Source organism: Tursiops truncatus, chromosome X, assembly GCF_011762595.2.
Source record: "Tursiops truncatus isolate mTurTru1 chromosome X, mTurTru1.mat.Y, whole genome shotgun sequence".
Classification (NCBI taxonomy): domain Eukaryota; kingdom Metazoa; phylum Chordata; class Mammalia; order Artiodactyla; family Delphinidae; genus Tursiops; species Tursiops truncatus.
In genome coordinates this window covers 15716189-15730906 of record NC_047055.1, presented here as the reverse complement: position 1 = coordinate 15730906, position 14718 = coordinate 15716189, and the positions used below count along the sequence as shown (strand labels likewise).

Genomic DNA, 14718 nt, shown 5'->3' with positions numbered 1-14718 from the left:
ACAGTCAGCCTACAGCAATATTTAAAAAAAAAAATCACCTCACCCTGTATGTTTTTAGCTTGGCGAACGCTTTCGTATCATTTAACATGAACTTGGTTACTTGGTTAGTAACTGCGTAAGGAAATCTATTTATAATGTCATGTGCCTATATTAAAACACACTTTACCATAAAAGTGATATGCAGTTTCCACTCAGTATAGAGTTTCACCCACTAGTCCTCTTGACAAGCTTTAGAAGTTTTCTCTTTGCAATCATCTACATACCTGGAAAGACATTCTGTACCAAATTTAGCACATTGAGCTAACAAGGACAGACAGGGATGAGAGAGAAGAGAGACCGTGGGGCTGAAAATAGCCAGAACCATCTAAAAGGCATCTGTTCCAAGGTTAGAATGGTACTGATCAACGAGTCTAATGAGCTAGAATAATCTGTGACTTCTTGGGTCAACTAGAAGTAGAGGTTACCTTGGAAAAACAATGAATAAGTGATTTGGAAAGAAGGAATCGTCAGTCTGTATAACTTATAAGTGGCTTACAGGATTCTTCCATTTAGAGAGCACTTTCTTTTTTATTTTAAAGTGAACGCCCTCTGGGGTTCTTAAAAAAAAAAAAAAAAAGAACCTTAGCCATCAAATTCAGGGAACAGAAAGTTCTGCAAGGCACTACACAATTGCATCCAGAACATGGGTGCTCAGTAAGTTGACTGAAACGTACTGAAAGATTTCAAAATATCACCTGGCCACTGCTATTATCCCTTTCTCTTCCTTCCTATAAGTATGTTGGCATCCAAGTACTCAACTCATCCAAGTACTCAAATTTGGGTACAGGAAAAGAAGTTAACTTTCGCACAAAAACATGCAAGGGCCTTAAGTTAGACATCTAAACTCAGATGAGTAAGACTAAAAGACTAAAAAAAAGTTATGTGAACAGACCACAGGAATCTGCAAGTGTTACTATTTAAACGAAACCTTAGTTACTATTGTGACGAAACACCCCAAAATTTTCAAAAAGATTTTATAACAACAGATAGTGCTATTTAGAAAATGCCATGCTTAAGAGAATGCTGGTGTTCTCTGCTAAGTTAAAAGGATATAATACAAAATGCAGGCAGAGCAGCTACAATCAAGGCATATTACCCAGGGCAACCCAGAAGCTCCTTCTCATGCCATCCAGCTGTTGACACTCTCCCACACTATTAGCACCTACTGAGAGGCTGACCTAACAGGAGCTAGGCATGAAGGTGAAGGTGCCAAAAAGATACACGCACTTCCAAAGGAAGTCCTGGTGACTTTCAAACGATCTGGTTTCTCACACTGTCTCCATCTCCATGGAGATTTCACCTCTAGGGAGCATGGATAAAAAGTTGAATATGTTTTAAATGATCCCAATATACTTTTGCTGCGGTTCTTTTCAAATACATCATTCCCTAGTATCCTTTGGATTTTATTTCATTTTTTACCATGAACTGAGATCAGACAATTGTGCAGCCTCCGGAGACAGCATAGTGGTAGTGCCTTGGAAGAGCCTCTTGGGCTGGCTTTCGGTCTCCATTTCACCTAAAACAGAAAGAGATGATGCTACCATAAAGCAATTTTACAGATACAGGCTTGCTGCTAAAATGGGGTGATCTTTGTTTAACCAAAGATCGGAATACTTCAAACTGTTACTTGAAAGCTATTTTCCCATGTGCTTTAATGTAGAAGAAATATACTGCCACATAAACTCAACTAAAAAGTCAGCAGCCGGGGCTTCCCTGGTGGCGCAGTGGTTGAGAGTCCGCCTGCCGATGCAGGGGACACGGGTTCGTGCCCCGGTCCGGGAAGATCCCACATGCCGCGGAGCGGCTAGGCCCGTGAGCCATGGCCGCTGAGCCTGCGCGTCCGGAGCCTGTGCTCCGCAACGGGAGAGGCCACAACAGTGAGAGGCCCATGTACCGCAAAAAAAAAAAGTCAGCAGCCCTAAAAATACCTTCTCATTTATTGTATGTAGTCTGCTGCCCATATAGTCAGGTTCTTTAATAGAAAAGTAGAACACTGATTGCATTAGGCAAAATGAATCAAGACTAATAACTACAGCAGAAATAAAGTATCTCCCAAGAGCTGAAGCTCACGGTAAATAATAATTTATGCTAGATGATTAGTAAAGACTCTTGATTTTATATATCTTAATGTCAGAACATTTCCTGAGCTGAAGTCAAACGGATTCAAAGGCATGCAGTCTGATAAAGAGCATATAAATCAAAGGTTGCTTTAGGCTACTTAGTGAAAATGAAGATTAGAAAATATAAGTTTGAAAGCACATCTGTAACTGAAAGCAATTATTAATTAATCACAAAATTGATGTTGTACTGGCTACTTCAATCCTACAGATTTTCTCAGAACTGGGAATGGAAAAACTTTGCATCAGAAGAAATAATGCTTAACATTTTGCCACTGGGAGTGCACAGACTAACAACCCTAAATTAGACAGAAAAGCCCCTTTCCAAATAAGCTATGATTTAAAACATGCACATACCTTGGTTTCAAAGCTCTTTATCTGAGCTTTAAAACTGAACGTTAAAGACAATTTAATTCATGGGCCTATCTACACTCCATTAAGAAATGAGCAACCATGAACTTAAACCTCTACAAGATTCTTATGATGGAAAAAGATCAAGGAAGAACAAATGCAACATTCATTTTTCCCCATATTATTAATTAATTCATATTATCTTTCCTCTGGAGCTATTCTGAAAATTACTGCAATTCAAGAAAGGTTATGTTTTCATTTGCTTTTTTCCATGCTTTAACATGCGGCTTTTCAAAGCTGCTGCCGGGCTTTCAACACCTCATTAGCAAAAGACTTTAGCCCTTTTTAGCAAGGAATCCCTCCATCTGCTGGTATATTTTGGAATAGCTTTGAAACTGAACAACCATATTACATTCCATCAACTTCCTACAACATATTTAAAATTAATACTAATAACTATACTAGCTTTAATTTCCAAGTTTTATTTTCACATAATAGCTCCTGAGAAGGTTCTTCGGATTGTAAATAATTCCTTGCAGCGTTAAGGAAAAAGACTATTAGTTTATAAAATAAAATTTATTCACTAAATACAAATATTGTCACTGTATCAGCATCTATTCCCCACAGCACACCATCTTTAATTTTAAGTTGTCTGAAATATAGCACTTTTTGAATCTGTGTATGATGCTATACCACTGGAAAGTCTTCGCCGAAGCTGCAAGTATCTGTTTACCTAACATTAGAAGAGTTGATTTGTTTACTAGCTTCAGAGGTGATCTGCACAAAAAAAACCACTTACTGAATTGCTTTTTTAAAATGATCATTAAAACTCTCATTTAAAATGACATCCAACACTTGTAATCATGTGGTCATATCCCCAGGAATAATGACTAAACCCGTGTTAAATTTCTTTGCCTTTTTTTTTAATAGACTCCATTGGGTGCCCTCTATAAGCATCTAAAACTAGCACTGAGTGAGATCATTTTCGTTCAGTGCTTTGTGGTTTAAAATAAGGTAATTAAGAGAGCACCCCTTGGGAGTTTGGGGTTAGTAGATGCAAACTATTACACATAGAATGGATAAACAACAAGGTCCTACTGTAGAGCACAGGGAACTATACTCATTATCCTGGGATAAATCATAATGGAAAAGAATATAAAAAAAGAATGTCTGTCTGTGTATAACTGAGTCACTTTGCTGTACAGCAGAGATTGGCACAGCATTGTAAATCAACTCTACTTCAATAAAAATATTAATTAAAAAAAAATAAAGTGTATTTCTTATAAACCACACACACAAGAGTACCCTATCATATCAAAAACCCTATAGAGACTCAAATGGGAGGCGTCATTTGGTGGTGACTTATATTTGAGCATACAGCATGTGTATGGACTTATTTGCTATGACATTAACACATATTTCTGCAATGTATCAACTTACATCTCTTTTATATTCAGATCACTGAGAGGCAAAATTTCTGGAATATATATTGATATTATGAATATCTGAATAAGATTCAGTTATGAAGTATAAAAAAATATAGACAGTATCAAATAACTAATTCCCAGAATTTAGAATCAGTAAAGCATACATTGGAAAGAATATTTCACTATTTCTTTAGAAGAAAGGAGTCATGCCTTGAACTCATTTCAGACAGAAATGCTAATTTGTAACTCAAGCTGGACTATGTTTAATAGCAGAAGGGGATGACACATACCTTTTCTTTTAAGAGGACCAAGAACACTGGGCCTAATGCACTTGACTGGACTCTGGCTTCTCCTGCTTTAAAGAATAAACAAACAGGATGACATTAAAGTACTTTTGGCAAATCAATAAAATTGACGGATACATAGGGAGAAATGGACAACGTCTGTGTTGTAGGTTGGGTACGTGATCTGACCTGGCATATGACAATCTGGAATAACATGGCATTTTAAGCTATTTTAAAAACTTGTTTTCTGGGCTTCCCTGGTGGTGCAGTGGTTGAGAGTCCACCTGCCGATGCAGGGGATACGGGTTCGTGCCCCGGTCCGGGAAGATCCCATGTGCCACGGAGCAGCTGGGCCCGTGAGCCATGGCCGCTGAGCCTGCGCGTCTGGAGCCTGTGCTCCGCAACGGGAGAGGCCACAACAGTGAGACGCCCGCGTACAGAAAAAAAAAAAAACAAAACACTCGTTTTCTAAGACAAAATATCCACAATAGTTTAAAAAAAAAAGGATAAACCTTATTAATAAGTTGTTTGGGATTTTGACTGGTCTACAATTAAAAAATTTTTTTTCCTTATCCTTATAAAGAATATATTTTCAAGTGTGTGTGTCCCCTCTGAACATAAACTGGCATAAGCCTCAAAAAAATAAATATGGTAAAATGTTAATGGCAGAATATATAGGTGGTAGGTATAGGGATGTTCACTGTGAAATTCTTTCAGTTTTGCTGTTTGAAAATTTCCATAATAAAATGTTGGGGGAAAAGTTCACCAAAGAGACAAATTTAATGAACAGCCTTTCAACCACATTTAAAAAGCAGGTTTACTTACCTGGAAAAGCGTCTTGGACTAGGAACGGGACTTGGTGGTAGCCCGCTGCTGCTCACAAACATTTGTAAGGATGGTGAAAAACACTGCTAGGGAAAAACATATTAAAATACTTCTAGTGCTCCAGTTTTCAAAAGGTTCTTATCAAAATGACAACAACAGCATCCTTAGAATTGCTTACCTATCTGTCTCTCATACATGTTTATGAGAGAATACATAGATAGATAGATAGACAGATGGATAGATTGATAGATTTTTTCAAATTACTACTATAGACTTTTATTAATTTTCCTTCCAGTCATTGAATTCATCAAAATTGAGGTGATGTGTGTGTGTGTGTGTGTGCGTGTGTGTGTGTGTGTGTGTGTGTGTGTGTGTGTGTGTATTTTAGAGAGTAAACAGGTCAGTGTGTGAAAGAGAGTTAATATCTTGTCAATGAACCTACCTTTCCAAATCCTCTGGTGGGTGATGGTGCTGGAGAAACCGGAGTGAAGTCAATCCGTTTAGGAGAATATAATTTCTCTGGCTTGTCAAAATCACTATCACTCTGTAAATAGAAAGTGTTATTTCCTCATAATTCACAACTCAACACATCACAGTTCTTCTTTACTACACAAATAGGCCTACATTTTTAGAGCAGAAATGTATAGACTCTAAAAAGTTGCAACCTCATATTCTGGTGGGAAAGCAGAGATCAAAAACACTGAATTCAAATGTGGAAACAGGAGGGCAAGAGGTAAATGAAAAAAATGAATGAAGTCAATGAACGATACAGCGGGTTCTAGAAAATAAAAAACAAGCAGATATGTGAAAACTTTACCAGGCTCAAGCTCTCATCCCATGACTGGCTTATCTGCATTGCAGTTTGCACTTCTCTAAAACAGACAAAAATGAATGGCCATTAGTGCTCATAAACAAGACATACCTTTGGCCACACCCTGTTCTTGTGAGGCACTAACCTTTCATGTGCAGTTTCTCTGTTCATCATATCCATGCCTTCCTCCTGCAAAGGCAAACATGTGCTGAAAACATAAAATTTAACCACACAGTTCTCTATTTCAAAGAAAATGAAAAGGACTTTTCTGCCTCATTTGACATCATCACAGTACACCGGGACTGACATTTTAAGACTGTCACCTGTGCCACATCTGTATTTTATCTGCCCACTCAGAAGAATTTGAATCTGTCCACAACTAACCAGAGTGGCAGCCTGACTCATTTTTAATATCTAAATCTGCAAAATGAAAATAAAATCAAAATGTAAAATGCAGAAAATTACAGATCTGAGCCAGTAAGTAAAATTTACCCTTTTGATTTGAAGCAGTCTGCTGCTAGGAATCCGATTAGGTGAGGGTGACAGCAACTGGAAAGAAGAAGTAAACATTTACTATTTTCTGAATCACAAAGCAGCGGCCTGCTGTCAGTGCCAGTGTACAACCTCTTCCTAGATAATTTTTCATATTCTTCTTAGAAATCGAGCTCTTTAAATCACTGAACATTAATGCACTAGAGAGGCAGTACATTCAGGGGTTTTTTTGATCACAATGTAATTGATAAAGAAATTTGGTTACAAGAATTATGACTGATTATAATTTTAACCCTTGAAAACCTTCATCTCTGGCAAAAGCCAAGAAGCAAGTAATTGTGCACTTCCTGGTTGGAAAACAATGCTTTAGTCTTCCTCTCCTAAGCAGGCAAAGGTAAGTAAACTGAGAGCCATTCAGCAACTAACGTTTCAACATTTTATCCTATTTGAAATGACCCATGAGTACATTCAGTCTTTAGAAAGTACACCAGGTGTCCAACCTCAAAGCACCATCTGTCGCTAGACAGGCACTGACTTTAACATTTTTCCCAAAATGAATGCAGAGCCGTGTACGTTTATGTAAAAAAAGACTCCAGGTCTTAGAAATAGCCATTACCCCACTTATCTAAAATAAGGAACTCTATACGAAGGGAAAGCAAAAACACTGATTCTATTCATTTTTATTACCAATGCACTGACGGAGGAAGACAAGCAAATAAGTCCAATATAATATATTGTCTATGATTAATGTTTATCGAAAACACTTTAAAACTGCAATAAGGAGATTTTACTTGCGTGATCTAAGTCAATTCTAAAATTCGATCACTAATGCTATCACCACAAAGCTTACTAGTTCAGAAAAAAATCAATGTAGAGGCAAGGTGCATTTTTAAGATAACTGTTGCTTTCCCTTAGATCATTTTTTAATAACGCAAAGATGAAATGACTTGGGGGCCAAATTATGTTCCTTCAAAATCATCATAATCTGATCATGAAATGTAAGGTACAATTTATATCAACATCTTACTCAGTTGCTGGTTGGCGGGGGGGAGAGTCTATAGCCATAATGTAAACAACTGCTATTTATTCCATGATGAAATGAAAATGAATCTGTAATACTATAAAACCAAATATGACAATTATCCTGCTACAAGAGACCCTATCCTATTCAAACTTTTAAAAATACTCATGTAGTGAGCAGTATAAAATGGTGATGATAAACTGCTCTAAGGTTTTTAGGCAAAAGCTAATTCTGGTGAAATTTTTTTAAAGTTATCCACTAAAATAAGATTTTACCTCAAAAGATATCCCTTCATTTCCCACCCTTTTCTTTTACTTCTTCCTCTCCTAGGCTTTGAAACAAGAAAAACTTTACCAGTAAATTCCTTTCCAAAAGTATTTTTTTCCATTATGAAAGTAATATATGTTTGCTGGTGAACTCTTGATAAGGTCATTTGAAAAATGCTAAGCTACTAGGCAAGTAAATAAGGCAGGAAAGACTCCATCAGGATACTGTGGCAGAGAGCATGAACATGTCAGTCAGGGAACAAAAGAAACCCCAAAGGCAACGAAATAATCAGGAAAGCCAAAGTACGGATTGCCAGAAGCTGACTGTGGAGAAAGCCACAAGCTTAGATGGTACATCTATATCACCCACAACTTGTCGATTTGAGACAGAACTGGAGAGTAGACCCTCACGAGGGACAGAGAACAGCAGAGCTGTGTCCAGTACCAGCAACAAGAGCAATGGATGGGCTGAGCAAAAAGCCAAGAACCTCAAGGAGGCGCCAGTTAATGGTGTGAAATTAGAGCAAAGGGCTTAAATGGGACCAGAACAGAGGCCCCTGACACTGGGGACTTTAGCAGCACGGTTTTTAAATGGAGTTGTGGTAGATGTAGTGAGATTATAAACTGGCTGAATTGTTGGCAAGGAGTCAGAGGCAGTTGAGTGTGGATTAAACTTTGAAAAAGCTCGGAGAGGGGAAGGGAAAAAGGGAAAGACAGACGTATGAAAAAGAAGAGAAGCTTGTCTTCCAGATATGAGATGTGTGAGCCGGGAGAAGAAGGTGGGAGGGAAAGAGCCAGCAAGGAAGAGACTGTGAGGACACAAGATAGAGCAGAGACGACAGACTAAGCAAAGGCACAGGGGAGTCCGACAAATTCCCAACCATTAGCAGGAAGCACCCCATGTGAAGGGAAAGACGCTTCCAGGAGAAGAAAGCTGCCGGTTCTGGAAGAGAGGTGTCTGCCTTCTCTGAGAAGTGAGAAGGGTCATCTGCTGAAAGTGAAAGGGGGTGAGGCAGGATGATTGTTGTTTCTGAGAAGATTTCTGAATATTACTTTGGAGAACAGCACGGGGCCACTGGCACCTTGAACCCAACATGCCTGGAAAGAATGTTATCTTTTTTCCCTTCAAACGACCAATTCCTCTTATTTCTCTATCCAGAATAAAGGCAAAACGTTTCCCCCTGGTCACCAAGAAACAAAATCTCAGTCACTGCAGTCCTCTTCTCCCTGCCTTTCTATCTAATCAGTTAATAATGAAGGTCCTAGTTCTGCACATCTCTTTCTTCAGCCCCGCCCTCCTCCCCCCCAGCCCTTTCCATTTCAGTCTGCATGCATTTTAGTAGAGCCAGAAGAAAGGCTATTAATGAGAGATGCACCCCGCCAGAGTTGATAAAAATCTTCACATCTTAGAAAAGAGCCAAGTGAAGTTCAGAGGGGCAAAATCATTTTCCCTTCTTTGCTATGCTGTTGAGATCAGAACACGCTGTAGAACATATAGAAACATTTTTCACATATACAGCAAAAACGAGTAGTTCTATGTTCTAGTATGCTCAGGGAAGAAGGGGCAGTAAACGAAATCTCCAGAGAGCTACCATTTCCCCCTTGAAGTATCTGTAGCCACTTCAGCTGGAAATCTTTCTTAAAAGTGTTATATTCGCCACCCCCATTTCTTAAACAGATTTGACCAAACAGAATGGCACTGGAAGATCTCTATTCTAATCCCAGCTCTGCCACTCACTAACTGTGTGATTCGGAGCAAGTTACTTAGATCGGCTGAGTCTTAGCTGTTGCCTCTTTTAACTGGGAAAAACATCTTTTGCCCTGCCTACTTCACAGGGGTTGCTATGAGAATTAAATGTGTGAAAGTACTTTGTAACATGTAAAATACCATATGAGTGTAGGTATTACTATAATTTAAGGAAAGGTTAATGACCCAGGTATCTGTAGGAACATCAATTATTTTACAGTTCAACGCCAGTGACACCCTCAGGGTCTATTAACAGGCTCTCAGCCCTAAGACCAACCCACGGGCTGATTTTGTAAGAACCTCTGTCCGCTTTTCAGTTTTCCCCTCTCCTCCCTTGCTGCTAATAAACCTTTAACCCAAATGTACCTCTTCTGATTTGCTGCTTCTCACACACTACTGGGTTGGAAGCTTACTATAATTGTGCATAAATTTTAGATGATTCAGAGGTCAGAGAGCCCCTCCTATAAATAAACTGATGAACCTTTGTGCACAGTCTATGGAAATCTGGTTCAGCCATTTAGAGGTCTATTTGCTTACATCTCATATCTTCCAGGGCACTGCAATTACCGGATAAGTGGGCTCCACATGTGAAGGGCTACTATGTAAAAACCTCAACATAATTTCTCCCAACACAACCAACCAACTAAAAAATTGTTCCCTGATGGCTCTGGCTATATAGACCAGTCACCATCAGCACCTCTACTGGAATACAAATCCAAGCATTTTCAAATAGACTTTACTTTGAATGGATAGCACTGTCCAACAAAAATAAACACTCTGCTACCATATACATGATTTTTGCATCCTAGGACAAATAAAGACCACTGTTCTCAGTTATAATTAGAAGTTAATCCTGACTTACCTCACTACCATATGCAAGTAGTGACAAAAAACAAGGAACAATGTTTAAAAATACCTAGTCCCACAGCCAAGAAAAAATTCTAACCAGGTTTCCTTTTTGCACCAAAAGCTAAAAATAGCCATAGCATAAGCAGTAAACAAGACAGGTAATATCATTTGTTTCTTTTGCAAGCAATGGTGCAGAGCACATCATCTCAAGAAAGAACTACATTTGCAAGTGCTTCCCCCGATCCCAACTACTGATGATACTTACTCCTATACTTACCAAGCTGTGACGGCTCATGATGGTTGTACTATTCCTCCGAGTTCTAAACATGTAAGGTTGAAAAACCTGGGAAAGGTCACTGAAAAATAAAAGATAAAATGATTAATGTCTTCTCATATAAGATATCCTTCGACTGTATTAACGCCAGCTCTCTGGTTAACAGTGAAATCGACAAGCGCTCCTCATTTCATACAATGTAGCACTTTCTCACCGTCCTCCTCCTCTTCAGAGCTTCCGGAGTGGTGTGCTGTGGATTACAGGTTGGCTGATACTGATCTCCTCCGGCCTGGGGGCCGGGTAGGAGAGGTATGGGGCGGAGCTCCAGACTGGTTGTCTCCAGCTCCTTCTGGGCAGAACTCACGCCCCCAGACCGGTTACCACCAGACACTGGCAGCCTCATCTGTTTACCCCAGAGGACCTACCCGCAATTGTTACTGCTTTCTACATGTGCTGTGACTTGAGAAGGGCTGGGGAGCCCTGATGTCCAGTGGGAGCCCTATCAGCACATCTCCCACTATTGCCCTAAACATGTGTTCTACTTTGGAACCCTGCTGTCCAACTACATCAGCACACCTGCAATCTTGCTACTGTTGCCCCTTCTGCCTCAAATGCCTTCCCTCCCACCACCATCTGTCCAAACCCTTCCTCTCCTTCAACACCCATCGAAAATGCCAGACCCTCCACAAAGCCCCTCTTCATTCCACAAACCTAATGCGATCATTCCCTCCTTTGCATTGGGTGGGAGCACAATGGGAAATCACATGTTTCTTGAGACACCGACTTTTTTATTAAAGGAAAGTGTGCATGTGGTTTAAACCCCTTGGTAGAGGTGTTTTGGTCATCCCTGCAGTCCCTAGCAGAGTGCCATGCCCAGGACAAGAGGTCAAGAAGGATTTTCAGGGCTGAACTGGATTGGGCTTCAAGGGACCGTGGAGATCACCTAATCCAGCTCTCTGAAATTTTAAATGAGAAAACAGAGACTCAACAAGGCTAAGTGACTCATTCCTGATCACAGCCAGTTAGGGAGAAAACTGGGACTAGGCCTGGTCGCCTCACTCCTTCTTCTGTCGCATCATGCTACCTTTCAAATAATTACTTAAATCATGATTCAAAAAAACCCAGCATGTTATTTCTACAACAGTCTAAATGCAGGTCAACAGGTTCACCCCAGTCCCCAGCAATTGCTGGCTTATGAGATTCAAAAAGACAACCAGAAAAGACCAGTTTATTCCTATAGTGTCAAAAATAAATGTAGAGCTGAGGACAGCATTAGAAAAGCAAAGAGTCACTCCACCATTCCCTCAGTTTTGAAATATAAAAAAAAGGTGAATCTGCTTTTTCCCTAAAATAAAGATATTATAATCAGTTTGATAGACAAGGATTACCTCTTCCTTCGCCTTCACTGTGCCTGATTAGTGTTTTTGGCTAATTCTACTCCCATCCCCTTTTTTTTGGAGTCATTCCATTTCTACAGGGTCTCACGAATTGGCTCTAAGATGAATTGCCCACTTACAAAAAGTGAAATGTAATAGGCTCAAGACGTCTGCCAACCTAACCTTCACTATCACAAGAGTCTACCTTAAAATAGACCCTCTGGTGACTTAATTCACATGAAAACACAAGACCTTACGCTAAAATTCAAGGGTCAATTCTTTCGATTATTTTCCAAAACCTGTGCTTTCACTGACATGCCACCCTTCTTTTTTTATTGACCAGAATGCGTTTCAGGCAGTTCTAGGATCTGAAAACATTATGACAAATCCCAATCACTTAATAGGACATGAATATGCCATTTAATTACAAGTTATTAGATAAACTGTGATTTATTGAAGTAAACCTGTGTTAATGCCAGGGTTCCTAAACTAAGCTTAGAAATAGCAACTCTTAGACGCAGGTGTCAAGTTGCAATCCTAGTTCCAGGGTCTTCAGTCTGACATTCAGTGGTGTAAATTAGGCAGGGCAAGCAACTTGTTAGAAGAGCCAGAAGCTTCTTGTAGTTTCTTTTACAGTGGGCCAACAGAGCCCCAGGTAGAGAGGGCCCCCAAGTTTGGGGTCAAACTTTCACTCCACCTTGGGACCCAAGTTACTGTCAAGCAAACAAGTCCCCACCCCCTCAGCATGGAGGACCCAAATGAGCTCCAACTCTCACTTGAGGGAAGGAAGACTGCTTGCAGGGGGTCGAGGAGCCCCTGAACCCTGCACTCCATCCTCCCCAGCCGTGCTCACCTGAGCCCTTGGATCAGGGGAGCGCTGTTGGCTCTCCTCAGGGTGACCCCATCAGATGTGTCAGACTCCAAGTCCAGCTCCATTTTCTCCTGAGCCATGTCGGAGACTTGCAGGCAGGCACGGCGGACAGTGCTCAGCTCCTGGTGCTTAGCTATGGACTCCCAAGACTCTCACTGCAGGACTGAGCTGCTGGGGACTGGCAGTTGGGGGCGGGGGCTAAGGGGCGGAGGCTTGGGGGCGGGGGCGGAGAAAAGCAGGAGAGGAGGAGGAGGGAAGGAGGATGAGGATGAGGGAGGGGAGGAGGACGGAGAGGTCGTGGTGGACGGTGACAGGATAAAGGAAGAGGAACGAGTAAGGAGAGGGATGGAAGGAGGAGGTAAAAGAGCAAGAGGGAGGGAAAAAGGATAGATGGAAAAGCAGGAAGACAAAGAGGGTAAAAGGAGGAGGACAGAAGGGGGAAAAGAAGACAGGGGGAAAGGAGGAGGGTAGGGTGGAGGGAAAAGAGGAGGGGGGGAGTGAAAGAAGAAGGACGAAGTATGGGGAAGAGGAGAGAGAAAGGAGGGAGCAGAGAAGGACGGGGGGGAAACTAGGCAGCGGCGGCACTCATGCTGCTATCTTTTGGCCAACGACCTCAAGCGGGGCCGGGCTACAGACACCCCAGCTGCCCGGGCAGCACTAGCACCGAGGAGCTGACAGTCGGGCAGGGCCCGGCCGGGCAGCCTCGGAGACTCCAGCTCCCCATGCTCGGGGACCCGGTCCAGTCCCCCATGCTCCGGGACCCGGTCCGGAGGCTCCTCAGCCCTGCGATCGGTGCTTCTCCTCTCCTCGCCCCCCCTCCCTGCCTGGAGGACAGGTGGGGGGTTCGACCAGCCGCCGCCGCGGTGCCTCCTTCTCCTGTCTTGGGTTCTAATGGCCCGGGGGAACCCCTCGGGGCCAAGACCAAATTCTACAACCTGCCGCCTCTCACGCCTCAGAAGCGGGAACCTCCGCCGTGCCAGGTCTTCCGCGTCCGGGGACCCATCGGGTCCTGCGCACGCGCCCAGCGGCCGCGCCAATGGGCCCGCGGGCACGGAGCATGCGTGGGAGCCCCGCCCGGCAAACTTCCTCCAAAGGGGAGGAGCGTTTCCAGGGAGCCCGGAGCCTTTTTTGAGTGCATTGGCCCGGGGACCCTGGCGCCCGATTTTGAAAAGGACCAATCGTTTGGAGATACTGGAGCATCATCTTTCTGGAGGATTTTGGGCCAGTATTCATGGGAAAAAGAAACACGTGGTTTCCACGTTTTTTCGCTCCCAATTCGTATGCTCTGACTTCTGTGATCCTCGCTCGTTTCTTAAATCCCTCGACTTTGTTGGTCTCTGTCTGGAGGGGCAGATTTCTTTTTCAGATCATCCATTTAGATGCACTAGGGATGCAAAGGGAAGTGAATAAACAAAAGCAATGGGGTAAAAATAAAGTGAATCTAGTGAGAGTTCATATAGTTAGTGAGAAACACTCGTCTCCATTATACAAGCACCTTTCGCTTCAATGATATTAGGTAAAGTCCTGACGAACAAGTAGCAGAACCAGAATTCTTGTGTGAGACCTGGAATTCCTTTTTTTTTTTTTTTTTTTTTGCGGTACGCGGCCCTCTGACCTCTGCGGCCTCTCCCGTTGCGGAGCACAGGCTCCGGACGCGCAGGCCCCAGCGGCCATGGCTCACGGGCCCAGCCGCTGGCGGCATGAGGGATCCTCCCGGACGGGCACGAACCCGCGTTCGTTCGGGGCACGAACCCGCGTTCCCTGCATCGGCAGGCGGACTCCCAACCACTGCGCCACCAGAGAAGCCCTGGAATTACTTATTTTATTGAACACCTGCGTAGCAGTTACTGTGTGCTAGGCAGTATTCTGAGAGCTTTAGAAATATTAACTCATTTAATCCTCACCACTTGAATGACCCTGGGAGAGAGATGGCCTCTGTGTTGTGTTAATCATACATACCTAGAAAAT

The 14718-nt window shown here is 42.2% G+C and overlaps 1 protein-coding gene across 24 annotated transcripts in view; it reads right to left on the bottom strand.

The window, feature by feature from the left end:
• Positions 1-13772, bottom strand: part of PABIR2 (PABIR family member 2) — an 80744-nt gene extending 66972 nt beyond the window's left edge. For 4 of the 24 annotated variants that reach the window (XM_073799262.1, XM_073799266.1, XM_073799265.1 and 1 more), the window contains exons 1-9: positions 12733-13765; positions 10495-10585; positions 6347-6403; positions 6000-6043; positions 5861-5915; positions 5486-5587; positions 5044-5129; positions 4225-4289; positions 1459-1555 (exon numbers count right to left, since the gene is read on the bottom strand). In XM_073799262.1, the coding sequence (XP_073655363.1) occupies positions 1459-1555; positions 4225-4289; positions 5044-5129; positions 5486-5587; positions 5861-5915; positions 6000-6043; positions 6347-6403; positions 10495-10585; positions 12733-12830 (695 nt within the window). In that variant the 5' untranslated portion in view covers positions 12831-13765. Of the gene's footprint in view, positions 1-1458; positions 1556-4224; positions 4290-5043; positions 5130-5485; positions 5588-5860; positions 5916-5999; positions 6044-6346; positions 6404-10494; positions 10586-12732 lie in introns of all 24 variants that reach the window. The other 20 variants (XR_012329270.1, XM_073799252.1, XM_019919031.3 and 17 more) reach the window with 18 other exon arrangements.
• Positions 13773-14718: the final 946 nt, after the last annotated feature.